The 27,753-nt window shown below is 40.0% G+C and overlaps 1 protein-coding gene across 1 annotated transcript; it reads right to left on the reverse strand.

Annotated features, from left to right (window-relative positions):
* Positions 1–505: 505 nt before the first annotated feature.
* On the reverse strand, positions 506–27,555 carry LOC122832246 (gap junction delta-2 protein). The gene is made up of 2 exons (XM_044118814.1): positions 26,451–27,555; positions 506–3,184 (listed from the first exon to the last, which is right to left on the reverse strand). The coding sequence occupies exons 1-2, from the start codon at positions 26,519–26,521 to the stop codon at positions 2,335–2,337; spliced, it is 921 nt and encodes a 306-aa protein (XP_043974749.1). The 5' UTR covers positions 26,522–27,555; the 3' UTR covers positions 506–2,334.
* Positions 27,556–27,753: the final 198 nt, after the last annotated feature.

Below are 27,753 nucleotides of genomic sequence, written 5' to 3' on the forward strand. Positions count from 1 at the left end.
TGTCAGTATAAACCTCAACTACTTTGAAAGCCAATATTTTAGTTTCATTATGCATTTCTAGTATCTTAGATTTCTAAAGCGTTTGTTGGACATTAAGAGCACCACCGTTTGAAGGATGTAGGTCACATTACATGTTGAAATGTGAGGCTAAAGGGTATCCTCTGTGTTAAAATAGGATGCCAAAGCTCCGAGGGGAGAAGGTGATGACTTGAGCATTTGATTGTCTCAGTCAGCGAAGGCTCGACCCTGAAGAGTGATAGAAGCACACCGTCCTGGCTGAAAACTTCTTTAGAATATAAAATGTAAGGTTCACTGAACTGTCTCTATATCTGGTTTCTTCAGCTCCCGCAGTGTTTGCTCTGCACTCTAAATTATGCATTTGTGCATATCTGTGAGGGCCCAGAAACACAATCATCATCCCAACAGGGGGTTTCCACAGTCTGCCACTCTTCCTCCTGTCTGCATTAAACAAGGTGCACTACTCTCTGTCATCTTTTTCTTTGTCTTTCATATGATTCCCTTAATTTTTTTTAACGCTGCATGCATCCTGAAATCCAGTCAGGGAAAAAAAAAAAACTAAATTAAATCCACTGAGACTGAAAAACATCACGGCCCCTTAGAGAGAAGCTACATAACTGTTACACAGCTTGATCATTCAAGAAACACTGCTTTATGTAAACATGCCTTTATCAAATGGCTCACAGGCTTTAAGTGCCCTGAAGGTGGGCAGCTGATTTTAAGGAAAGAAAAACAAAAGTCAAGGCTCTGTGTTGGAAAGATACAAGTGCTGTAGGTCTGCACTCACTTCAAATTTAGTTTGAAGAGTAGCAAAAAAAAGAGCAAAAATCAGCTGCACATCCTCACAGCATTTAATAACAAAAATTGCCAACTTGTCCCGTCCCACCCCCATACGATTCATGAATCAACCAGACCAGTGAGAAATGCTTCACATGGGAAAAAAAATGAAAAGAGACAAACAGTTTGTAGGTTTGAAATAAACTTCTCATCCAAACCGTGGCCAAAGATAAATAAATCTATGTGGATATACTATGGATGAATAAATAATATAACCAGGTCGTACTCTATGCAATTGTTAGAGAATATTGAAGTATCTGGATGGCACCATTGTTTTTGAAAGCAAATAAAGTAATCTTAAGTGTTGTGTTGTAAAACAAAAATTGTTTGAAGTTATAATAAGGTGATGAATTTCTCCTTCCCAATTAGTTCTCCTTCTGCTCTCCTTTTTCTTCTCCTTTTTTTTCTCCTAGCACACCAAAATGCTGGAGGGAGAATTGTATGGTTTGTGCTTTAGGAGACACTCAAACTAACCATCCGTCTGTCCATTTGTTCACTCTTCAAAGTTTATGCAGCAGGAGAGCAGCAAGGGTTATTTCTGTCACTCGTGTCCCTCCCTGCCCCCTGTCTCCACAGCTGCCAGCTGAGAGAGAGGAAGGGAGGTGGAGGGGAGGTGAAGAAAAGAGTGTTTATGGTAGCTCGTCGCTGTGTTTGTGTTGAAATCATCTTTTGCCAAGAGACAAAGCAAAAACATCGTCAGTCTTTCTCTCTCGGTTTGGCCTGTGTCGATGTTCCTGCAGAGGCGAGACATAATGTTCGGAGGCAGCTCCGTTTCTCCTGGCTTCAGTCTGGCTCTGACGGAGAGAGGATCGGAAAGGAAAAATGCTTCCTCTCTTCACTCCTCGCTTTTGTATTATATGTTTCTCACACAGCTTGGTGATCCCCCCCCCACCCCCCAAACAGCTTTAGGGTTTGTCAAGATCCTGACAGTTCTTCCGTTCCTCTTTTAATGATGTTGTCGTTCCTCCTCCTTATCCCGTCCCCTATCCTGCCCGCCCTTCCCTCAATTCTTTCAAGGGAAGCTGATGAAGTCCAGATGAAAAGCACCATCACACACCTCAGTCATTTTCCAATTTTCCAAGAGAACATCAGCACCATCTTCTTTCGAACCCTGTTATCTCTCTCTGGCCCCATGTGGGTTGGATTTTTCTCATTACAGAGGATAGAAGGTAATTAGTTATAAAAGACAGACATATAAAATGCTAGGAATATCTTCTCATGAGACCATTGTGTTAATTAAGTCCATTCTGTGGAGAAAAACTTTTTGTCCTGGTTTAGACTATTATGTCCTTAGTCCTCTGCCTTCTTCTCTTGATTTTCAAAGTTGCAGAACCAGACTTTTGGTCATTTTACATTCTGTTTTCTTCCACCATCACAGAAAACTGATTGCCTTGCTTGACACCAAATGCGTTATCCATTTTCCCTCTTGAACAGCCATCCCAACTCCCTCTCGTTTTCCTTTTATTTTCAATGTTTTTGTCAGACATAGGCGGATTCGCTGGACTGAGTGCGTCCCAGGTTGGGCGGCTGGGACAGATGCGCCATGTCCTTCTTCCGGATCTCGCAGATAGACTTCCTGCGGGCCTGGACTCCCCTGATGGCGGCCTTGATCTTGCGCCAGCCCAGGTGGTTGAGCTCAGCCAGGTTGAGCACCACGCAGATGCCGCTCACAGCAAACATGAAGACCAGGAACACCGTTTTTTCCGTGGGCCGGGACACGTAGCACTCCACCTCCTTGAGGCAGGGGTAGCGGTCGCACTCGAAAATCCCAGGCACGCTGAAGCCGTAAAGGAAGTACTGGCCTGCCAGGAAGCCAATTTCCAGTGCATTTCGAAACACGACTTGAATGATGTAAAACCGTGAGATTCCTTCCTGTCGCCGAACTTTGGAGCTCTTGCCATGTGTGAGACCTCGAGGAGCGTTGGGAATCTCTTTCACCTCCAAGCAGTCGGGTTCCTCCTTCCCTCCCCCTCCATCTCCACCATGCTGGACTAGAATACCATTGATGTTTCGCAGCTTTCGCGTCCCATCCCGTCCCCCGTAGTCCTTCTCCATTATGGGATAGAGGAAGGAGTAACGCCGGTCTCTTTGCTTGGCTGACTGGTGGACAGAGTAGGTGATGAAGCACAGGCTGGGGGTGCATACCAGTATGATCTGAAAGACCCAATAGCGGATGTGGGAGATCGGGAAGGCTTTGTCATAGCAGGCTTGGTTGCAGCCCGGCTGCATCGTGTTACATAAGAACATAGTCTGTTCATCCTCATAGACCGTCTCTCCAACAATGGCCACGATCAGGATACGGAAGATCACCACAACCGTCAGCAAGATCCTACAGAGAAACACACACAGAGGAAGTTGTTACAGTCAGATATGTTTACTTCATTAGGAAGTAATATTGTGTATATTACTTCCTGAGTAATATCCTCCTCACCGTCTTTCTTTCTTTTTGTATTTTTAGAGATCCCAATCTGTTATGTGTCGTCTTAGGAAACTCAGTCACTAAAATCTGTTATCAGATGAGAGATTGAACAACAAAACATAAGAAGTTTACAAATGCAATGAGTACTTTGTGGTTACACACATTGATAAAGTGATAATGATTATGATTTTATTATGCAATTCCAGTAAACAACAACTCATTTATTCTCTATCTGCTTCTAGTTTTGACTGTTGCACAAATTCATTGTCGTATTGTTTCTGTGAGCTAATGCAATGTAACAACATTTATTTCCATTACATTTTGCATTAATTGCACTTCAGGATGTGTGAATGCCAGGTTGTTTTGTGTCAACTAGTCTCTTACTTTATGAAGGCAATTCAATCGAGGCTGCAGAAGGGCAGATGCATTCAAATTAAAGACGAAATACATTTTGTTGTCATCAGCCTAATAAGCAAATGAATTGCTGTACTTCCTGAAAATCGACCCCAAATGCTGACGATGAATTAGGACCTAAGACCAACTTCTGGGATATACCGGAACATGTAGGACCTGAAGAAGATGTAGCCTACTCTAGATTTTTAGACTACTTCACAAATTCTTTTCCAGCAAACCCCAAAGAGTCTCAGTGGAGTTAAAGTCTAAACTCTTTGGTGGCCAATTCATGTGTGAAAATTGTGTCTTATGCTCCTCGAGGCGCGCTTGCACAATTTGAGCCAGATGAATTCTGGCGTTGTTTTCGTAGAATATGCCTCTTCAGTGAAGAAGGAATTCCTTGACTGAGTAACCTGGTCATTCAGTGTCTTCAGCCCAAAGAATGAGGTCAGCTCATTCTTTGGGCACACAATGTTGCTTAACCTATCCTGACCAACTGCATCCTCAGATCATAGCACTGCACCCACAGGCTCTATAAGCACAAGGCATGATGGTAGCATCACTTCATGCGCTCAGCATCAAGACTTGTTGAATCTGTATGTTCTCTAGCCAAGTGAATCCTTTTTTCAGAGAATTGTTTCCTGAGGCGGCACAGCTGTTTAGTCAAACTCTTTTTGTATATTTTTTTTTCATTTCACAATGTGTGATTAATTTCTTTTTCATCCACATTTCTACTGCAAAGATAAAACTTCCTCATTATCCTTTCAGTTTTTATTAATGTCTTGAATCATTCCGTTTATGTTTTCTTTGGTTGATACACGCCCATAAATTGACCCTTCTGAAACAGACCATCATCTATCCAATGATCACAGCGTGTGTCTTTGACATGGTTTTTAGAAAATTTCAGGCTATTCACTGCAATAGTTAAGGTTAAATAACAATAAATAATCACACCTTCAGTCGAGGTCTTTTAAAGTATTTTAACTGCATGCCAGTTTGGTAGCTTATTGTGTGCCGTGGTCAGACCTGTTTAGTGTGTTATTCCCCATTTATTTTATATACGTTTTTCCCATAATGTCATAGAAACAAACAATAAAGTATAGTTTGTTCCATGTCTAATCTAAGAAATTAAGGCAAAAACAACAAAAACCTCCGAGTTCAAATCCCATAAAATATACAATCATACATGGTGACAAGAAACTTTAAGCTTAGCGTTGTACACTGCAGTCAAGAATTAGTTGATTTGATTAAGTTTTCTTAGAAGGAATAATATGGTATTTTTCAAATGGACTTTTAATTAAAACTTGTAAGCAGTAACAGGTGCCAAGACCAAAGTGGACTAATCAAATCCAAACTCAAAATGTTATTTATGCTAATGAAAAATAATATTAGCATTATTTATTTACTTTATTTATGCTAATGTGTGACCCTTAACTCATTGTATGGGCAGGAGATAATTATTTATACAAAAAAATGTAAGTTGGAGGCTATGCACCACCTATAATGAAGCACTTGGATTCTGTTTCTTATCTTATTATCCTTCATAAACATTAAAAATTTGTTGTTGTATCAACTTTCCCAACCACTCAGATCTTCTGCTTCTGGTCTGCTCTCCATCCACAGAACCAGAACCAAACATGGAGAAGCAGCATTCAGGTTTTATACTCACCTAATCTGAAACAAACTTCCAGAAAATTGGAAAACAGTCTAAACACTGAATTCCTTTAAATCAAGGATAAAAACCTATTTTAAAGTTGCTTTTTATTCATAATAACTCGAACATTGATCAATAGATTTGATGTATGTTTTATGATGATTTTTACCTGATTATTTCGAGTTTTTATTTTACAAAATGTATGATTTTATTTATTTATTAGTTTCAAAGGTTGCAGTTTTATGTTTTTATAGTGTAAAACACTTTGAACAGCCTATTTACTGAAATGTGTTATACAAATAAACTTGACTTGACTTCATAAAAAAATATTTAGATGGATCTGTTAAGAAAAACCAGAATAAAATGCAAAGACATGGTGAGGACACCTATAGTTATGCATAGGTAGAGGCCTACCTGTAGATTTACTGTAAATTCCCACGTAAAAATGAAAATATTCACAAAGCAAACACAGGAAAAGAAGGAGCATGAAGCATACACTCTGTATTTGGAAGAGAAGGAGAAGTCCTTGAAGAAGATGAAACAAATAAAACCCAAACTAATTAGATTCAGGGTCATTGTGTGTCTCTGAACCTACTTTTCCTGATAGGAATCAGCAGAGCTTCAAATCTCATTTATCAGTCTGAGAAAATATTCCAAATGAAGAAGAGTTCTGAGTATTTCAGCTTGTGTCATCTGTCCTCATAACCCTGCTATCTGACAAAGGCAGACTGTTTACAGGTAACAAGGGATGATGGCGTATCTGTTTTTCTAATTTTAGGGATTTGAGCAGCATTTAGCCCAGTTTTCATAGCAACCACAGTTTGGACTCATTAAAGTTGGAGCTTTAATTGACTCCAAAGACAAACCGCTGTTAGTTTTGCTGTGAAGCGACTCTGCCTGCAGTCCCATGGCAACAAGTGAGTCTGAGCCGACTTGTTTGCAGATTAGTTACTATTTCTGTTCGGTTGTGGGAAGACAAAGAGATTATTGATGTCAAAATGGTTCACTTCAGTTCAGCCTGTGTGCATGTGTGCATTTTGGTCTGAGTCTACCCAAGTATAACCTGACATGTTCTGACTTGATGTATCTGCACATTTATGCTGCACAATTCTATAATGTCTGTAGATGGGATACAGTTTTATCTTCCTTCTTTATTCTGTTACCTTTCTTTGTTCTTTCCTTACTTTATTCATTTCTCATTCATTTTTCAAGTCTTATGCTGTGAAAGCACTTCAGATCGCAGGTTTTTAGCGGTCCAATGAGCTTTCTGACTTTCTAACAATGTGACCAAGAATAGTGCAAGACTGCACACTGTACAACGACTTACATTTACTTTTAAAGTTCTTGTTGGCAGGTATCTTTTAGCTGAGTCTTAAAGAAATGTGAAGTTCTTTGCAAGATTCTCTTTAACTAATCCCCATAATTAACATAATTGTATAGTTTGATAAGTTTAAAACATTAAAACCGATTAACTTGAGCTGACATTTTTACAATGACACATAAACCGTGAGCTCACCTGTTGCTCTATTAGGTACAGCAGTTGTTTTCTCAAATAGCTAATTAGTCAAGTGAGTTAAAAACATTTAGAATGGATGAAAACGACTTGAAATCCAAAAGATTTACTAGGACTGGGTGATGGATCAATAATAATATATATCTTAACAGACATGTGATCAATATCAACAGAAAATACATTAGATAGAATGTTCAATAATTTCCCTGAACTCCAATCCAAAACTGCAAAGCATTCTGGGAGATGGAGGCAGAGGAAAGGCTTTAGCCACTCAGATTCTAACCAAGGTTTTCTGGCATCAACTAACTCACTCTTTGGTTACTTAGCAACAGCTAGCTCACACACTATTTGGTTACCTAGCAACAAGCAGCCAGTAGCTTGCTCAAGCGGCAGTTTCAAGTTTTGCTGACGTTCCTCTGAACTGCTCAAAAGTAAAAATCAACGGAGTGGAAGCAATGGTATCTAACCATTCGTTAACACAGCACCCATCTTATGATTGCTTCCCTCAGCAGGGTAATGCACCAATAAACTCCAACATTCTCCACAGTCACCAGATTTTAATCCAGTGAAGCATCGCTGTAATTGTGGTGCAGCAGGAGACTCTGACACAGATTCACCGCAGAGAAATCTGCAGCAAAAACGAGATGCTATCCTGACAGCAAGGAGCGAAACCTCTAAGAAATCTTTCTGACAACTGGCTGAATCTACCGCAGAGAAGAATTGAGGCAGTTTTGACGGTAAAAAAGGGTAGAAAAAAAAACAAAGTGAAAATTGGAAATGAATAATAGTAAGGACCACTTAAATTTAAGTGTAAATCCCACAAGAACTAGTCTGAGATAGCGGTGGAGTCCAACTCTGCTGCACCTCATTGCCAGATAATCATTAGATGGCATTTGGCTGTTTGAAGGGTAATCTACCAACAGCGCAGTAGCTTTGCCAGACTTGTGCGGCACAGATGTAAAGTCGAAGGGCAGAGTTAATCCGGTGGCGTGCAGCTCACATGCAACCCTCATCAAAAGCGGCAGCTCACCAGTGTCGGCTGCCGAAATGAAAAACAAAAACTTGTCATCACCAATCTGCCCACCTGTAATCACGGCATGGGGACTGTGGGGCCTGGAGGGATGAAAGAATAAATGCTAAAAAAAAAAATTTAAAAGGCTTTTGCCCTTGTTGTGACATCGTTAAGGAGCTTAGTGTGCAGAGTATTGACGATACAGAACTCAGAGTGTATTGCTACAAATGAGCGCATGTGCATAGAACCTACAGTACTGCATGGCCAGACACAAATCAAAGAAACAAAGCATCAGTCCTAAGTGCAAGCCTCCAAAAAACTCGAAGAAGTTCCAAACTGGGATAAAAAGATTAGAAAGTTAACCAAAACCCCCAGTGTTGCTCAGATATCCTGTCCTTAAATTAAAAAGAGAAACCTGCCAGTACTGGGACAGAGTGTGAGGCTTAACAGAAAAACCAGCAATGTAGGAAAATCTCATCACAGGGAATGGATTATATGATAGCTTCCCCATGCAAACCCAGTTCTGTGTAATCTATGGCCGGGCTAAAGGAAGGAGTCTTACATTAGGTGGTGTGTTGGTTTTTTTTATGCCATCATATAGCTGTAGATTATCATGCTGTCTCTGCGTACCCTGTTTGTCTCTCCAATCTTTGTTCAATTGTTTTTTCAAAGAATATCCTGGTGCATTTCAGTAAATAAGAATATAAACAAAAAGTTGACTTATTTGAGAAATTTACCTACTTTAAAAGTAAGTAAATTTAAAAATGAGGTTGATGTATAACACAGAATAATTGCTTCCAACTTAACTGTTTTCTGCTCGGAGCAGATCTTTAACTGGAAAGTTTGTAGCCAGCTGCATCCCCTGCTCATATAATGAACATAATGTACTGTCATAGTGATTCCTAACAAAAACATGTGCAGATCCTTGTTGTTGGAGTTTGACATGCTGAGTGTTAGACCATTTGAATCAGCTGAGTTGAAGCTGCAGCACCAAATCAGGCAGGACACTGATGCAGGAGGACTGGAGCTGGACACCCACAGCGCAAATCCTGCCTTATCAATTCATTCCTTTATGAGTTTACATATTCACTGGTTCTGTTCTGTATGCTTGTTCTCTGACTTTACTTGTTTTAGCTCTCTGTCTACCTTCTCTCAGCCATGCTGAAATCATCAACCTGTTCTCTCTGCATGTATTTTTTTTGTAATTTCTCATTATGATTAAAATACTTTGCCAGTTTGTCTCTGCACCCAACATGGCTTATTGTAGTTTACTGCTAATTGATGGAACCACTGAGGTTGTACAGCAGGATGAATGACTCAAATGAAACAAAATGAAGGTTTGGGAGTGGCCAAGCCAAAGTTTGTACTAAAATCCAGTTGAGATGGTGACTCAATGTCACTTAATGTTTGAAAACTCTCCAAAGTGTCTGAAATAAAATTACTCCACAAAATAAAGTGAGCCAATTATTTTCCACAATGAGAAATTATTTTCCACAAACATTTAATGGCAATTGTTGACACAAGAGTGGCAACAATTGCCATTCTTGCAGTCAGTCAGGTTTAGACTAACTGCACTTTTCACAAAGAGCCAGGCGGGTTTGGAAAGCTTCGACCCATTATAAATGAATCCATAAATGGAAATTTGCATTCTGTATCTACTCAGCTTACCTTTGTTTGATATTAAAAGGTGTGTAATAATATAAAATATGTAAAAACAAATTTATAAGGAGGGAAATACTTGTCATTAAACTGTATTTATTGCTGGCATCCTTTTGTTCAATGCGAAAAAAACAGATTTAGGATCAGAAAGTAATGTTAAAAATCTAGTAGTGAAGTCTGACTGATCCATTTCTATAAATATACTTGAAAGGAGTGACACACAATTTATATTTAGCACACGTCTCCACACCCTTACACGCTCTGTTCACAGCAGACAGCGTTTGTTGTTCCCTCTCACTAATGTGTTGCCTTTGTTAGCACACAAGCGGCGGTGATTATGCGGAAACATTATGCCAACTCGAAAAACGCCTCCTCTCCTCCAACTGACCCGCCAGCTTTTGTCTTCCTCATTATCCGACGACAAAGATCCTGCCCCACCGTGCTCAGAGCTGGTATTACGGACACACGAGCCATTGTGGAAGAATTAAACGAGCACAATGATGTGAAGAGATAATGATAGTTGTGAAATCTGACAGGAGAAATCCCCCAGTGTTTTCCTCGTATTTGCATGCAGAGAGGAACCCAAATCATGCCAAAAACATTACATTACTTAGTTCCTGAAAAAGGTTTAGATGCAATTCCCAGATCTATTATTTCCACTAAACTTAATTTTTTTAACAAAGAAGACTTGGATGCTGTTTGCGTAGCAGTTAGCGAGAAAAAGGTGAAGCAAAATGTGTGGTGGGAGCAGAGTGTTTCTCAGCATGTAGAGATGCAACCAAATGTAATGCTTATGGTTTAATGAGGCAAAACATATTGAAAAGGTACACACTTATTGTGGTAGTGTCCTCAAGAGACACATTGAGTCCACACTGAAGAAGCTCAGTGGGACACAAGGGTTGAGATGGTCATCATGAGCCCAAATACAATAATCAATGAAGAAATGACACTCAGATCGGCTGGAGAACTTGAATAATAAAGACGAGGCAAAGGGCGCAGACACACGGCGTGAAGAACGAGGATGTGAGAGAGTGGAGATTATAACAAATAAGAGAGCAAATGAAAAAGATGGGTGATGGAAGAGCTGCTATCCTCCCCCCCAACCCCACTTCACTTCAATCCCCTCCACTCAGCTCCCTTCTGCTAGTCGCCAAGGCAACAGGCAAGGGGCAGAAAACGAAAATGAGGAGAGCGAAGTGTGCCGACGAGGAGCTAAGTCAACTAAAGAGCAGCGGTGGATTTGTTGCAGCAGTCACAGCGTGGCAGAGGTGTCTCACAGAGGGTCATGCTAATTTGTTTCAAAAGCCCAAAGAGTTTGATGAAATTACACGGGCTAATCGATCAGCTGTGTGGACTTCTCTGAAGATGTGATTTAGTTTCGGGGAACCAGAACACAGTGTTTTCAGTGTCAAACACATTTTTTTTGTAAATATCAACTTTAATTGTCTGGTTTCACCAACAAACTTATATTTTCACGTGAAGTGAGTTTTGTGCAGCCGAAAGAGTCACTCCAGGTTCAGCATATAAACAAGCTCCGTGTTATCAGTAACCTGCTAATCCTTTTTAGAACCTCAGCTTTTGTTGCTGTCACTTTCCATTCCATCACTGCCTCATTGCTGGCGGTCTCTGCCATTAAATAATTAAACCTCTTTCATTCAGCCTCTACTTTCCGTCTCTGTGATAATTACCAAGTGAGCCTCTCATGTTGCATCTCTTTTACAGCCACACTTGTGCATCTTCCTCACTTAGCCTCACTTAATCAAGCTGAATTAACAGTCCACTGTGCAACCAGGCTTATGTATAACTGTTAAACATTTTATCATACCAATAAAACACGTTTTATAGAAAAAAAACTAGAGTTATTTTGGATTTTTGAGTTATTATCAGTAAGGGTGAGTAGGGAATCAACTAACATTTCTTTTTTTAAGCACATTTTTATGCTCTTCCAAATTAGCATTAAATAAATATGTTTTAGCCACCTGGCATTTTTTATGCCGTTGCTTAAAGACAGCAGTGAAATCTTACACCTTAACCCAGAAACAGACTGAGACGCTTGTTGTAATCTGAGAAAATACTCTAACATAAATCTGTTTCCAAACTGAAGATGGACTAATTAAGGTCCTTTTTCATCCCTTTCTAGCTACCTATCTTACAACATTAATACACAGAAGGGTAATTAGATATTTCAAGATTTCATCTAAGATAAAACTCGCCTTGTTGGATCATGTTCATCCATATTTAATTTCTACTCACTTTTCCGTTTGCTTTTTGCCGTTGGATCAGGAATGATTTATTGTAGAACATAACAATCAATCATTTTGTGATTTATCACATCACTATGAACCTCTTCTCAATGTTTGGCATATATTTAACTTTTGAACTCTACACTTTATGAGTAAAAATCCAGAATGGGCAGAGTGGATATTGTTCTTTAAAGTACAATATAGTATAAACCTGAATAGTTTGTTGGAATCAAATCCTCTGAAAATATTTTTATTTCCCAAAAAGCTCACTGATAATTAAAAAACCTCACTTCCAATCCAAACTAATCCTTCAGTGAGGGACCAAAATGCTAAAGAAATGTTGACTTTTACATCACAGATCATTTGGAAAACTTTAACTTCTTTTCTTTCTTTTTATTTAACAAAAGAAGGTTCAACAGTTTAAAAATGGTTCTAAAGAAAAGATTAAAGCCCAAAATTATTCATACACCTGGCAAAATTTCAATGTAAGACCCTAAATTGTTGGAGAAGATGCCAACTTTAGCGTTTTTACGTAACAGCTTCTCATGCCATCATTAGATTTTTCATCTCCATATTTAGTTAACCCAACCTTCACAGCCCCATGGTGGCTTTAGTCTCTCTCCTTCTGTTTTTTCTCTCTCTCACTGTTTTCCCCCTCAGTCCTTCATCTGTCCCAACTTCAACACACCAACAGTGCTGACATATCTAATCCTGTCAGATCAAATTTGGAGTGACACCTGTCATTCTCTCTCTTTATCTGTCAGTCTGTGTGTTCCTTTGCCAAGATTTATCAATAGCTCGTTTCTTGCAGGGCACTGGGGATCAAACTAAATCAAACCTCGCACAGGAGGTAACTCTCTCTCTCACACACACATACACACACATGCACATGCACGAGCGCGCATACATGCACGTAACCTGAAGGGGTGTTCCGGTGCTTCAGGCCAGTGACAGAAGGAGTGAGGAGGCTGCACTCTTCCCTGCTGAAAGACCTTTATCTATCTCCCAACACACATATAGACCTTCAGAGTCATGCCCAAACAAAACAAAAAAACCTTATTCCATTTTTTTTTTGGTTTCAACAAACCTGACTGTAATTTATAATTTATCCATCAGCTTTTCCAGCACAGACAAAAAGAGATTAATCATGGTGGTGTTGTTAGCTTAAATGTTTTTGCCATTTTTGTAATGTACATCTCTTTTTTTTTTGTTTGTTACACCAACAAGAAAAATTGGAAACAGATGAAGATTTTTTTTCTCTTTCATGACAGAACGGTTTGGCCTCGTTTTATTTTTCCTTTCAGCACAAAAGCACAAGCGCATAAAGGTCTCCATGACAATCACAGAAACTGCAGCTACCTTGGCAACATTTATGGCAGTAAAGTAACAGGGAATATAAAATCTAAATCTGGATTTTAAGCATCCTTTCTAAGGGACTGTTCCCTGTGTATTGATAGAAATAGTGAATTACAGGTAATTGCAGCATCGGCTGGACCGGCCTTTAGGAGCACTGGCTTTCTGGGTGAAAGGAAAGGTTTGTGGAAGAAGAAAGAGCAGCAGGAGAGACGGACAGGGTGTATTCCTCCGGCAGGAGGGGAAGAGGATTGGTCAAAGGAGGGAACTACAGAAAGAGAAAAAAAGATGGCTGTAATCCGGATTAAATCAGCGGGTTTTGGACAATCCCAAGCTTGGGTCGGGACGCTCGTGCCAGGTCCCCACCCACACACCCACTACAGCTTTCCTGTGCCAAGCTCCAACCCAAATCAGCTGCTCTGGCACATGAGGGGAGCTTCCATGACACACAAGCCACACAGGGAACATCCCAGACACACTCAATCCGAAGAAAAATCCTTCTTTTATTTGCTTTAAAATGTTAAGTCCCAGTCACTGTGAATATTGCATGTAATTTATTCTATTCTGTTCAAATTTTAGCTATCTGCACTCCTCTGTCTCTGCTGGGTAACTGGATCCATCAATGGATCAATCCATCAGAGTCAGATTTATATAGTAGTTTGCTGTATTTGTATTGCAGGGACTAAATAAATGAAAAATCTAATTATTACCAGATGCCTACTGCTCACATTTCAGTCGATGCAAAATGGTCAAAAACACTTGAAACACTTTAAATGAGAAAGAAAATCCTGTGTTTGCTGACAGTTACGCAACTGAAATGTGCAGGACAGTTATTTTTATTCGACATCACGATCATGTTGTTTGTGCCAGCTAATTAGAGGTAATGTTTTAGGTAGACCAAACATTTACCTGACAAGACAGATGGCTTGTTACAGGAAACCATCTGGGGAGCCATTGATGGGAACTCTTATTCCCAAAAGGAAAAATATACTTTTTTGTGAAACACAGATCTGTTAAGAGCATCATCTAAAAAAAGGAAAGGGTAAAAAAGCAAACATGAATATGTATCTCCCTAATCTAGCTGGATGGTCACAGAGAGCAGAGAACAGTAACAATAGAGGAGCTGCAGAGATTAACACTGATCTGTTGGCTGGACAACAGTTAATTGAGCATGCCACATATCAGATTTTTATATAGAATTAGCAAGAAGAAATCCAGAAAATGTCTTTGTAATAGACCAAAAGCATCAGGATGCTGGCATTACACAATAACCAATCTCCAAAATAAAACACAGTGGTGGCATCATCATGCTGTGGGGAAGCAGGAACAGGGAAGATGTTCCAAGCTGGAAACAATGCAGTGGAAGAAAACCTCCTGAAGGCTTAAAAAGTCTTGAAACTGGGGCAGACCTTCACCTGCTGACCCTAAATATTGCAAATAAAATTTGCTTCGGTCAAGGCATTTTCATGTGTTGGAATGGCCCAGTCAAAGTCTAGATTTGAATACAACTGAATCTGTGGAAGACCTTAAAAGCTGGTGTTCTCCTTCCGATCTGACTGGTCTTGAGCTGTTGTGCAAAGAATGGCCAAAAAGTCTCTAAAGGGCTGACGTATCAGAAACAGGTGTTTCAACAAAGTGTGATTCCTTTTCCTTCCTTTTAATACAGTACAATGTTTCTGGTTTAACATGAAACAATGTCAAGAAGTTCAAGGAGCCTGAATATCTCTGCTCAGTACTACATGCATTTGAAATATCTGACAGAAATGTCTGATTTCTGTAGTAAATAGCAGCCAGTCCTACTGCTGTCATTCTGCAGGTTGTGAAATCTAAATTTATCCTTTTTACATCACTGATCTGTCTACCAACTACAGTCCTTTTGTCATAATTGGCTGCGATAGTAGTGTGAATGCAGCATATTGCTGAGAGCAAGTGTCTTCCCAGAAGCTTGGCTTCACTTGGCTTAATTGAAGAATCTGCAAAAGAGACTGTGTGGGGAGTGTGTGCGTGTGTGTGTGGGTGCGTGTACGCACTGAGAAGTGTGAACGCATTGTCAGAGTCGGCTCTGGTTGCTCATGTGATCTGCCGCGAACAACGGCGACTGTGACAGTTTGGGCAACACATACTCGTGCGTGAGGAAGAGCATCTGTGTGTGCGTCCCGGCCCTTTGAGATGTGTGTGTATATATAGTAACCGTGCTACACGCTCCCTTACGCACATGTTTGTATATTTGGGAGACCATCTGGTCATGAGAGGCGCGTGCCTTGTGTGCGTGTGTGTGTGCAGAAGGCAGTGAGTCAGAAGGCTTTGTACAGTATTTCAGTCCTGCTGGTGATGGTGTGCGCAGTCCTGGCTTCTTCTTTAAGTTGAGTCAATCTCACGGTGCAGAAGTTGATACTGCCACCGAGGAGCTGGGGACCACAAAGTGAGCTGCTCTCACACTGCCCCTGTTCATTAGAGACCTCTCGGCTAAGAGTTGAGATGGCGAGATGGGATTTGCGGGGAACAGAAAATAAATCAGCAGCAAACGAGCATCCTTTTAATCTTCAAAGTGAAAGATGGAACAAGATAAAGTAGTGTGGAGGCAGTACAATAAAAAACAAAAAGGGAAGCTCATTTATCTGAACACCAGCAGACAAACAAGATGATCAGTCAGATAAAACAAGGAGCATCAGCTTTATGAAGCCTGCACAGAAATGCTGTAAGTCATGTGTAATAAAAGCGAATTGTCTAAATAAAGCTCACTGCCACGAGCGCACACAAACGGACCCAAGTGAGAAAAACTTCAAAAGCCACAGCTTTGCTTTCTTTTCCTCCCCCAAATTAAGATCAAAGGAGGCTATTTGTTTTTATTTTAGGCTTCATATTTTATGTAACTTCATTTGCTTCGTTTTTTTGTACATTTTAAGCTCAGCTTGACTGTAAAGTATTTTCTCATCATTAAAATATGGCCTCACAGTGTTTTGTTGGAATTGCGTGCTTTTATACTCTAAAAATGATTTTGGCACAGCCCTGGAGGAGTCTTTGTTCTACTGGTATGTAATGCCGAAGCACTTTAAACATGAAAAGAACTGTTAGCATAGATGGTGCTTCACTTGGAAAAGCACAGCTAGTTAGAGGTCAGTCAGGGTGAAAGTTGTCAAACTTCCCTCCTGCAACAGGAACAGTACAATTAAATATGGATGATGTTTCTCAATCCTGATTCACTTGACAGAGGTGGTTTTCATCTGTAAGAAGAAGTGCCACTTTTTGTATCGCTAACATTATGTGTATGCTGAAGCATGTGGCGGTGGCATCATGCTGTGGGAAAGATACCCAGCAGCAGTGAAAACAGACTTGTCGCAGTGCTGGTCACAGATATTTGCAATCCTGTTAAAATGTGTAAATAGCCTTAAAAATGAACCAGAAAAAAATAAACAAAATCACACAAAAAAACAAAAAATCACCAGTGACACAATTATTTATTATTTTCACGCCTGTTGCTAATACTATCTACAACCCCTGTTTGCCAAATGAACAGCACTTAGTTTTCTATTCACAAAGTCAGAGCATGACGTAGAAATAACAAATAACAGGCCCACAGCATCACAGATCAACCACTGTACCACACAGTTGGCGTGAGGAGCTTTTTGTACAACTCACCTGAAGTGTTTGTTGCCAAAAAGCTTACACTGTAACACATAAAGTCCCAGGAGGGTTCGACGTGTTTATTTTTGTGATGGTAGGACATCATCACAAACAGCTAGTAACTCCACATGTAGGTAGTGTGTAGTGATTCCACACTTTGGTGCAGATCTCTGAGTTTTTCTATCTCCTGTACTGACATACTGAGAATGTTGGCAAGATAAATGTAGGTCACCATGTTGCCTTGAGAATCGTAGTCAAAAGAAATAAGTCGTGTCTTATTTTACCCCAGGGAAACAAAATTCATGGATTACTAATCAGAAGTCCCCAAAACCTCTGGTCACTTTAATTCACTAAAGTATGGATGTAAAAATGCTTCAGCTAAAGTTCCTGTTGGGGTGGTTCTTTTTGTCAAATATAACATCTTCTCCTATGGAATAAATGTATTTAAAAGTCCATTATTATCAGATATTTTAATCTTACAAACAAGAGTTTGATTTCAAATAAGCTTGTGTTCTGCCTCACTACTTAGCACAAATTGTCTAATGTTTTCTACGAATATTTGGTTTTAATTTCACCTCCCAGCATCATTGTAACATTGACTAACAATAAACCTATAAACACTGCTGAGTCAATGCTGGAAGCAGCTTCTGCCCCAGGCCTGTAAGGAGAACTCTGACCTCATCTCCTGCCCTAATCTCACTGCATTTACATGGAAAAAGCAATACATTGTTTTTGCACACAAAAACTTGAAAACAGATTAAATTACACTTAGGTGGACTTTATTTTCTAATTTGGTGACTTCAGAAGGCAAGTAAGTTTCACGCCATAATATAGGGGGCTGAATATGCTTGAATTCATCCACACGTTTATTTGTAAAAAGAAAAAATAAAGATAAAACATGAGTTTTATGGTTGTAACTATATGCAAAATCTGACTACAGACACAACTTAAATGCAAAACTTTACTGCCAATGAAAGGAGAGCCTAAGGATAACCGTTTACTTTGAATAACTGTCTGAAAAACATATTTGTGTAAATATTATCTCAACTCTAAGCTTGTAATGTGTGGCCACAGATGGAAGTAAAGAAGATAAGCGTATGCGGAAAGAAATTAGAGCGCTAGCTGAATAATTATTTGAGTTTACTCTCTTTCTCCTCCTGAGTTACAGCTTCTCTAACAGTCCCCATGGATGCCGACTGTAATACTTGAGTCATAAAAAGCTACACAGCAGCTCCTTCCTGCTCCCGGGACTCATTTCCTGGATCTTTGTATGTCTAGCATCGAAGCCAGAGAGGATCAATCCCACTCTGAGCAGCACTACAGCACATTTATAATGCATCTTTAATAAAACACTCATCCTTAGTTTTAGAATTAATTTGCCAGATCCTGAGCATAATTTAAGTTTTAATAGCAGGGTGTCGTCTGCATGGTAGTTTTAAAATCTGAGAAGTTGCAGGAGCGACATGCATCTACATCCCATCGGTGACTCATAATCTCCCAATGGAACATGTGAGGTCATTTTAATAACAGCAGCGCTGAGAAAGCAGTGACTTTACAGCCGGCAGCGTATCGCGAATCGCCACAATATAAATGGAGGAAGTGTGAAAGCAGAGGTAGGGAGGGATGGAGTGAGCTGATGTTGGATGTGTCACTTAGAGTGTCTCCTGAACAATCTCTCCAGGGGGCGGAGGGGGAATCTGCCTGAAGAGAGGAGATATGACAGCTCCTTTTTTCTTTTCCTGAACAAACACTCACAAGATGAGGCCAACCTCGGGATGAACACAGTCACCCATCATGGCTGTGCAGGGTTATGAGGGGCTTCACAAGGGATGGCTAAATAAAAGCTTGATGAGCTAAAGGTCACATAATGTCAGAGATGTAACCTGCCACCAAACACAGGCTCAATGAGCAGCATGTAAACACCACAGCGACTGGTGAACATCAACTTTAGCTTCTACTGAAATTCTGTAGAAAAGGCATTTTTCCACAAACATTATTTAATGGAATCTAATGTGACAGAATAACACAAATCACTGCTTTACTGTATATTTTTATATAAATAAAAAATCTGAAAAGTGTGGCATGCACGTGTTTTTACGCCCCTTTCCTACCATACACCTAAATGAAGTTCAGTCCAACCAAGTGCCTTCAGGAGTCAGCTAATTAATAGAACCAGTTTGTGTAATTTAACTTCAGTATCAGTGCAGCTGTTCTGTGAAGGTCACAGTCCTTTAGAGAACATCTGTGAACAAATAACATCATGAAGATGAAAGTAACACTGCATTTCAGAAAAAGAACTTTATACCAGCAGTATAATATGGAAGTGGTAGGGGTTGTTTTGCAGCTTCCAGACCTGGAAAACTTGTTGTAATAAATAGAAACATGAATTCTGCTATTGACTGGAAAATCCTCAAGGAGAATGTCCAGCCATCATTTTTTGACCTCAAGCTGAAACCAAGTTCACTTCTGAATGGCAAAAGGCATACAAACATTGAAGTGGCCTAGTCAAAGTCCTGACCGGAATTCTTTTGAGATGTTGTGACATGACCTTTAAAAAGCCATTTAAGATTAAAAACCCTCCAATGTAGCTGAATTAGAAAAATTCTAACATTTAACTGACTTGATGTTCTGAATCACTAACGTGTGACAAACATGCCAAAAAGTAGAAATCAAGAGGGGAGCAAAAACGTTTCATAACATTACATATACCACGCTTCGAGAGTTTCACATCCTACCATATCATCCTAAAGTAGAAAAAAAGATCATGGTCCAATAGCAATTTTATCAATCCTTAACAAACAAATAAGCAGCTAAGACAACTAAATTAAGGCTTGTCTAAGATTTTCAGGACAAAGATTGATGATCCCCAATGATGTCAGGGAAACATTCTAAAGTTGATCTCTTAGGAAGGTGTGTGTAAGATTACATCTGGAATAAAAGTAACACTGCATTTCAGAAAAAGAACTTTATGCCAGCAGTATAATATGGAAGTGGTAGGGGTTGTTTTGCAGCTTCCACACCTGGAAAACTTGTTGTAATAAATAGAAACATGAATTCTGCTATTGACTGGAAAATCCTCAAGGAGAATGTCCAGCCATCATTTTTTGACCTCAAGCTGAAACCAAGTTCACTTCTGAATGGCAAAAGGCATACAAACATTGAAGTGGCCTAGTCAAAGTCCTGACCGGAATTCTTTTGAGATGTTGTGATATGACCTTTAAAAAGCCATTTATGATTAAAACCCTCCAATGTAGCTGAATTAGAAAAATTCTAACATTTAACTGACTTGATGTTCTGAATCACTAACGTGTGACAAACATGCCAAAAAATAGAAATCAAGAGGGGAGCAAAAACGTTTCATAACATTACATATACCACGCTTCGAGAGTTTCACATCCTACCATATCATCCTAAAGTAGAAAAAAAGATCATGGTCCAATAGCAATTTTATCAATCCTTAACAAACAAATAAGCAGCTAAGACAACTAAACTCTGAAATGGAGCTCAATGAAACTATTGAGATTTTATTAGCAAATGATGACAACCTTTTATTATCTGTTCTATTTTAGTAACTCTAAATTTACTGCTTTAAATGAACTGAAGCTGCACAAACTATTTTAAATGCACATCCAGCCCTCATGAGCCATTTTAGAGCTTCAGTGCACATCAAACAAAGTCTTTGTCAGATCATGTAAGAGTGTCTGAAAACCCTGTTCATCAGTGCACTTTGAACAGTACATTTTCTGATTCTTATAAATATGAGATGAACTCAGTGGTTTGAATCCTCAAAACTAAAAACAAAAAAAAAAAGAAGAGCCTCAGAAAACATCTGACTATTACTGAGAGTGAAACAAGGCAGAAGTGCTTTCAGCTCTCTTGTTTATAATAAACACCCAAATATGCAAACTTATTTTTTTGGAATCCATATTTGACTAACTGTGGGATTATTTTGGATTTTCTTTCAGTGAAAAGATGTCCCTGTAGTCATGTCATATGTTGAAGCAAGTTGAGCAGTCAAAGTCTCGCATAACTGTGAATTATCAGTAGCAACAATGTGGCAGAGCCAAAATAACTTTGGTTTTCTGCCATGGAGGATGCACCACGCTCCTGCGAGTTCTCTGTTTCTGTTCCACAGAAATCCACAAGAGAACAAAAGATGTGTCAGGCGGCCAAAAATAAGTGGAGTCAGAAAAGGCAGACAAACACTGAGGTTCAGCCTCTAAGAGAGAAACAGAGTCAGAGCTTGTGATTATTAGACAAATAAAGAAATTGAGGTGTTGTACTGTAAGGGGTTGAATTTCTAATATGGAGATAAATGTAGGATGCAAAAGCCGGTTGATTGTAATTGGTTGGTTATAAATAGTAACGTTCTGGTCCAACTCAATTTCTGGTATTTGTCCTTGTATCACAGGTTTGTCAGGTTGGAAATAAAATATCTGTTCAGGCCAGTGTAGTATATATCAAATGATATTGATTTTATTAACTTTTATGGGTTGATGCATATTCTTAAATGAATAAGGTCAAGATCAGAGGAAGAAAATGCTGCTAAAAAAAATCTCTAGATATTTTATCGACTTGAATTCTGTAGAAGAGTAGCAGCCAAAAATATCAGGGTGGGGTCCTTCTAGAGTCTTGCACCATTTCCCTGATAAGAAACAATGCAAGAACATTTTTCACTACAACTTCTTTCAAGAATTATGAACGGTTTTGTTGTCCACAGATTGCAAAACAGTATTTTAGCACACAACTGAATCAATGCTTTCATCCTTACAATAGTGTTCACACTGAAAGACTCTGTCACTTTCAAGAAAAATAAATATTATTAAGTGGCAGAATTCAAATGGGATGCAGTCAGAAAATGAATTTACACTGTGCACAAATCCATCCATGCATGCAGGGTTACTCAGGGTTGGTGCCTATCTGCAGCATTCCTTGGGCCTAAGACAAATAAACACTCACACTCCTAATCCAAGTTTATAGAAATCAATTAACCAAGTATGCATGTTTCCAGACTGCAGGAGGAAGCCAGAGCACCCAGAGAGAAACTACAAATGGATATGGAGTACATGCCAGCTCCATGCAGAAAGAGAGATTAAAACCCAGGACCTTTTTGTTCTGTCAACTGTCAGACAATAATCCCCAGTTCTATCTCATCTATTTCAGTAGTCTGAAACTCCAGTCCTTGAAAGTGACTCTCCCGCAACATTTGGATGCATTTCTGCTCAAATACACATGAATCGGCAAAGACCTGGTCATTAACCATTCATTCGATTCAGGTTTTTTGGAGAAGGAATGCCTCTAAATATTGCAGGACAGTGGCACTTGAGGACTGAACTTTGATTTTTTGTTTAATAAATACCATTTAATTGTAGTAATTCTGATTTTGAATCAGATTTCATAATGCTAAGAGAGTTGAAACATTGGACCTCTCAATTAGAAAGCTACAGTGAGAGTAATTATTCCAACTGGTTTCATTTTATTTTATTTTTTATTTTAACAGAAGTCGATCAGGTACTGTAAGATTTGATCACTTGTTTTACATTCAAGAAAGTGCGCCCCAAGATTTCATCTGTTGTACTTTTGGACGGGTTTAGAGACTGTGTCATTAAGTCTTGTGTCCATCTTCTATCAAACCCATCTTTCTCTCCCATTACTGGAGATCAATATAAGGGAGTGGGAGGTTAGACTTGCCTGTTTTTATGGCCCCTGTTTAACCACTGGCAGCACATAAATGGGAGGAGCTGAGCTACAGAGGCGGCACTGAATCATGTGTTGATAGTAGTTAAGGGCAGAGTTCTTCATCATTGCTGATCCTCACCGGCTGTCTGGACCAACAGCCTCAGCTGTGCTACAACCCACCAGAGAGTCCGTCAGCTCACCCACTGCTTGTAATAACAAAGGATACATCTCTGCTGGCAGCTTACTACCCAAACACAGGCAGCCAATACAACCTATCCACATTTCCATGGGATATGACCAAAAAAGGGAATCTTTGGAGCCCTCTGCCATTGCACATAAAGGAGTTTTACCTTTACCCTAAAGTGTGTGGATTTATTCTTCAATGAAATAGAAAGATTAATTTTTGACACTGAAAAATAAATGTATAAGAAAAACGATACCTATTGCGATAGACATGTGATCAATCTCAGTAGAAAATACATCCAACTGAAGGTCCATAATTTCTCTGAAGTATGAGATGTGCATGGCATTCTGGGGGATGTAGGCAGATGAAAGGTTTTAACTGTTCATCCTCTCATCACCAGCTATGAAAAGTGAATATGCACGATATGTAACATATTGCTGTGCTAAAGGTGGAAGCAAAAGCGATGGCAGAAAAATTATTTCTAGTTTGCATTTTCTGTATTTTACAGCTACCTGTGCATGTCCAAATTAGAAAGTATAAAACGTTTGTGTTTTAAAAGAGCATAAACATATTTAAAAACTAAATGAAGCCTAAAACGGTCATTGTATTTTTGTTGGTTGCTGTTCTTACACCTCACATGTGTTATGCAGCATTAATCAGTTTAGTTTATTTAGTCAAATAAATATTTTAGGTTTTGAAATATAGATGAGTGAATGTGGTCCAGATTTCTTCAAAAACAACAATTTAACCTTTTAAGTAGGCAGCTCAGTCAGAGATTCTTGACCTTGTCACATTCACTTTGCGTAAAATGTACACAAAATGGCAGTGACACCCACATTGCAATGACCTGCCTTGACTAAAAGCAATATAAAAGTTATTTAGGACACAGTTGTACAGCTATAACTTTCTGCAGTAAGAAATATTATTTTGCTGCCCCACATGCCGTGCCACCCTGAGTGGGAAGCCATGTCACCCCCATGAGTAAACACTTTCAGCTATTTTTATTCCTGTATGTGATCCTCAAACCAAAGCTGCTGTAAAATTAGACGCTTGGTTAATGTGTCTAATGCCTCCAGGTACCATCTGTCTGAATACCTGGAGGTTAAATAATAATTTATTTCAAAAATATTGACAAATTTCATTCTTCTGAAAATCATGAGTAGTCAAAATTTGATGGCAACACAGGGTTTCTCTTAAAAACTTAATTGTGTGAAGATGTAAAAAGCTTCCAACCGATAAGGAAGACCATCAAATTGTGTAACAAATTGTGTAAGATATTTGATGAAAAATAAAACCTAGTTTTCATCATGGAGAACAAAAAAAGCCAACCTTTCAGATGAAACAGATGCTACAGGAAAACCTTTGTGACAATATTACTGTAATTCTATCAGTTTATATCCAAGTATTTTCCGTCTCTGCCCAGCAGACTGAATCTGTGTGAACAAGATTTTTCATGGCAACAGATGCCCTGCTCGGGTCGTGACACCCAGCACCATCTCGTGACGAGACGGCCCTATTGGCTTCTCACCAACCGGGCGACTAATGCGTGTGTCTGCTTACTTCACTTCACCTCACTTCACTCTGAGTAACCGCTCTTTTCTGCAGTCTGACATCTGCTCCTTATTCTCCTGTTTCTTGCTCGTCTCGTCCTTTTTACTTTTCAGCTGAACATCTCTGCTAAATCTTCACAGATGTCAACATTTTCAGAATCTTCTTGACCTTGGCAACCTCCCTTCTCTGTCTCTCCTCTTTCTCACTCTCACTCAGACCCTGCAGCAATTATGACTATCCAAGTTGATGAGCAACAGTGCATTTCTAGTGTGCCGTGAATGAGTGGAAGTAAATGCTGACCATTTATTTGTTATAACAACACTGGAAACATCTCTGACAAGCTGCTGCTGACTTGGCATTGGGTCGGATAACTTGAACAAAAACTGCTCCATTTTATGGTTTCACTGCTCTGACTTTAAAGTCAAATAAAAATACAGAACAACATCTAACTGTATTTAGTAAAAAAAAAAAAAAAAGAAAGAAAGAAAAGCTGGTTATTCTTATTGATTCAAGATGATCATCATTTTTATAGTAATGTTATTAAATATACAAATTCAATTCAAGCTTATTTAATCAAGGACAGCACAGTAAACAAAGTTACATGATAAAAACAAAGCAAGCGTTGTTTTGTACGAAGGTTTTCTAGCTACAGGCTCATTTGTAAACTCAGTCCTTGGCTGGTTATTTAAAAGAACGATTTCCATCACACACACGCGCATGGACACACTCCCCCCACACACACACACACACACGCCTGCACACACACACACACATTTGCGTGGCTATCTTTGTGGGGATTTTCCATTGACATCCCTTCATTTATAACAGCCTGAACATACACACATATGCTGTATTATTTACAACAAATACATAAAACTGCATATTAGAGATAATTAATTGTCCATAACAAAGTAGGTTGGTATACATTAGCGTTCACATGTTAACTTTTGTTTCAGCCATGGTTTCACATGGGAACTAAAATCTTTAAGATCAGTTAAGATTTTTAGTGCTGATGGTAAACTGTTCCAGATATGACGTCCTCTAAATGAGAAGGAACCTTGACCATTTTGTCTTTTGCAGGTTTAGTCCGCATTAACTGTACCTCTAGATATAACACCTGCTAGATTTAATAGTAGTGTTTGACTAAATGATTGTTAAGCCTTTGCTGCAGCTTTACTACACTGTTAAATTGATTAGGAGCTCTCCTTTGGAGATATTTGACCTGGGCAGTCAGCAGAGTTGTCAGAATTGTTTGTGAAGAATACCATAATCTTCTTAAAGCCAGCTGACTGGCAGAGTGCAACAACAGGTGACAAATTGATCAGTTTCTTGGCTAGAGAAAGCTGGTCAATGTGACACCATGGCTAGGCTCTGGTCCCTCTGACATCCTATCAAACAGATGTAAGCCGCAGAAACAATGAGTCGGTAAATCCCCCTGGCAACCGCCTCATGCCCGATGGTTTAATAATCTTTCATGAACTCTCAAAATCACTTTAGGTTCATAACATGCCTCAAAATTCACACCGAGGATGATTATAATCCTGTATATTTGAAAACTCCCATAACCAGAGGAAATCGGTGGCTTTGGGGAACTGATTTAAACTACAAAGTCAGCTTCTTCTGAACTTAAGCTGAACCTGTGGTGTCATAGACATCCTTAAAATACCTTCTGCAATAAGTCATTTGCTCAGTGTAATTTGTTCATTATATTAACTGGGTGGATTTTCCTCTGAAGCTAAAACGTTCATGAATAATTGCCGGAACGATTTATACGGACTAAAATACAAGACATCTCTGCATGTAGCAGGATGCATAAATCATAACTGCAGTGACCGTGCATTGACTCATTTTTTTAGCTCCAGAAACTGACTTCATTTGATAAACTGGGGAGAAAAGATGGGGGTTGGGATGGAGGCTCTAATAAACTGTGACAAGATGCATGTTGAACACAGAGGCTTTGAAAGCTGCTGAGGAACCAGATAGAAAACATACAGCGCTTTCGCTATGAGAAATGAAACGTGCAAATGCAGGCGTGTTGAGCGTCTCAGAGGAGATGTCTTCACACTGCTCTGTGTCCCCTGACATTCAGAGCCTGTCTGTGGACTAATACTGTCACTTACGGATGCATAAACATCCCATCAAGTCGCTTGGGGGACGTAACGAGGCTAAAGCCACAATCAGAGACTCTGAACCAGGAATCACTGACCAGCACCAAAGAATGACTTGTTCTCTATAACTCACATTGTTATAGAAATCAGATTGGTTCATTTTGAAGGCCATACTCGTACCTGGTGCTCTGCTAACCACTCACCTTCCAATCATAGTTGAGTGCTGCTGCACAGCAGCCTCCAGGAGGCGCTCTAGGATGGTCCATTCTCCCATGGTCAGAGCTAGAAGGCATCCACTGGGCGGAGGAAATCAGGAGTGACACCCCAGTGGGCTTCCCAGCCAGCAGGAGAACAAGCAGCGCTGGTGATAAAGTGTTCAAAGTCCACTTGTTGTGCAGAGATGAGGTAGCGAGTGGCTTCCGGTGGATCTCCAGGTGTGAAGGAGCCTGAAAAGTCAGCGACACATCACTTGTGTTCTACCTTTCTTCAAAAACACACACTCTTACAGCTCTTCCCCGCTCCTAGATGATAGGACTGTGCGAGTCGCACACGCACACAAACACACACAGCCCTAATATCTATGTAATCCGTTGCCAAGTCACTTTACACGTGAGTGTGTTTCCCCCCCTTTCCTCCCTGCTTCTGCTCTGGCGACTCCTGGTCTCCTTTCACTTCTCAAACATCTGCCTGGCCATATGTTCCCTCACACACACCTGGATTAGAGGAGAGCGCAGCTTTCATCTACTCCTGCTCAGTTTGAAGAAGCAGCGGTGCGTGCAGGCGGACATCCATCACCAACACTCCGCCCTTTCACGCTCGTTCTTTGACAGCATCTTGAAGTAGTAAGTTTGGTCAGGCTCGGCTCCACGCGTTCACGTGAGCTGGGCTGCTAGAGGATCTGCTTCTTTGCTTGTGATTCTCTCCTCCATTCTCTTCGCCGCTTTACTTTTCCCGGGCTTCTCTTGATCTGCTCTTTATTCTATTTCTTTTCTCAAGGGTTTCCCTTCTGTTCGCCCTCCCTCCTGTTGCGCCTTCGTACTCTCCTGGTTTGGTTCAGGAACAGCAGGACTGAAGCATCGTGTTCCTCCTCAGGCTCCTTCCTCACACTCAGAGACTTGCATGCTTTTCTGGCTCTCGCGGCGGCTCTCCCCCTCCGTCTCAGCGTGCAGCATGCAGAGAGGCAGTTCTGCTTTCTTCTCTTTCCTTCATCTTGCTTTTTCTCCCCCTCCTTTTCCCCTCTTGGTTTCTCTCCGTTTGCCTTCACCTGCCTCCGTCTCCCTCTTCCTCTCTGAGCCAGGAGGCAGCCAGACCGAGCGTGTGTCTAGAGGATTAGAGAGGAATCATCTCTGCTCCTCCCCCCTCTCGCTCCCTCTCACTCACTCTCCATCACCATGTTTATCCCCCCCTCCTCTTCCCCTCTCTATCCTCTTTATCTGTCTCTGCTCCACCACCATCAACAGCACAAAACAACCTTTTTTTTTTTTTGCTCCTCTCTCTCATAGCACC

This window comes from Gambusia affinis, linkage group LG06 (genome assembly GCF_019740435.1).
Source record: "Gambusia affinis linkage group LG06, SWU_Gaff_1.0, whole genome shotgun sequence".
NCBI lineage: Eukaryota > Metazoa > Chordata > Actinopteri > Cyprinodontiformes > Poeciliidae > Gambusia > Gambusia affinis.

What these genes read in the sequence shown, in the direction of transcription:
- LOC122832246 (XM_044118814.1), bottom strand. Translation starts at nt 26,521, where the DNA reads ATGGGAGAATGGACCATCCTAGAGCGCCTCCTGGAGGCTGCTGTGCAG. An exon ending in CACTCAACTATGATTGGAAG is followed by an intron (nt 3,185 to 26,450) that starts GTGAGTGGTTAG and finishes GTTTCTCTGTAG; the next exon opens with GATCTTGCTGACGGTTGTGG.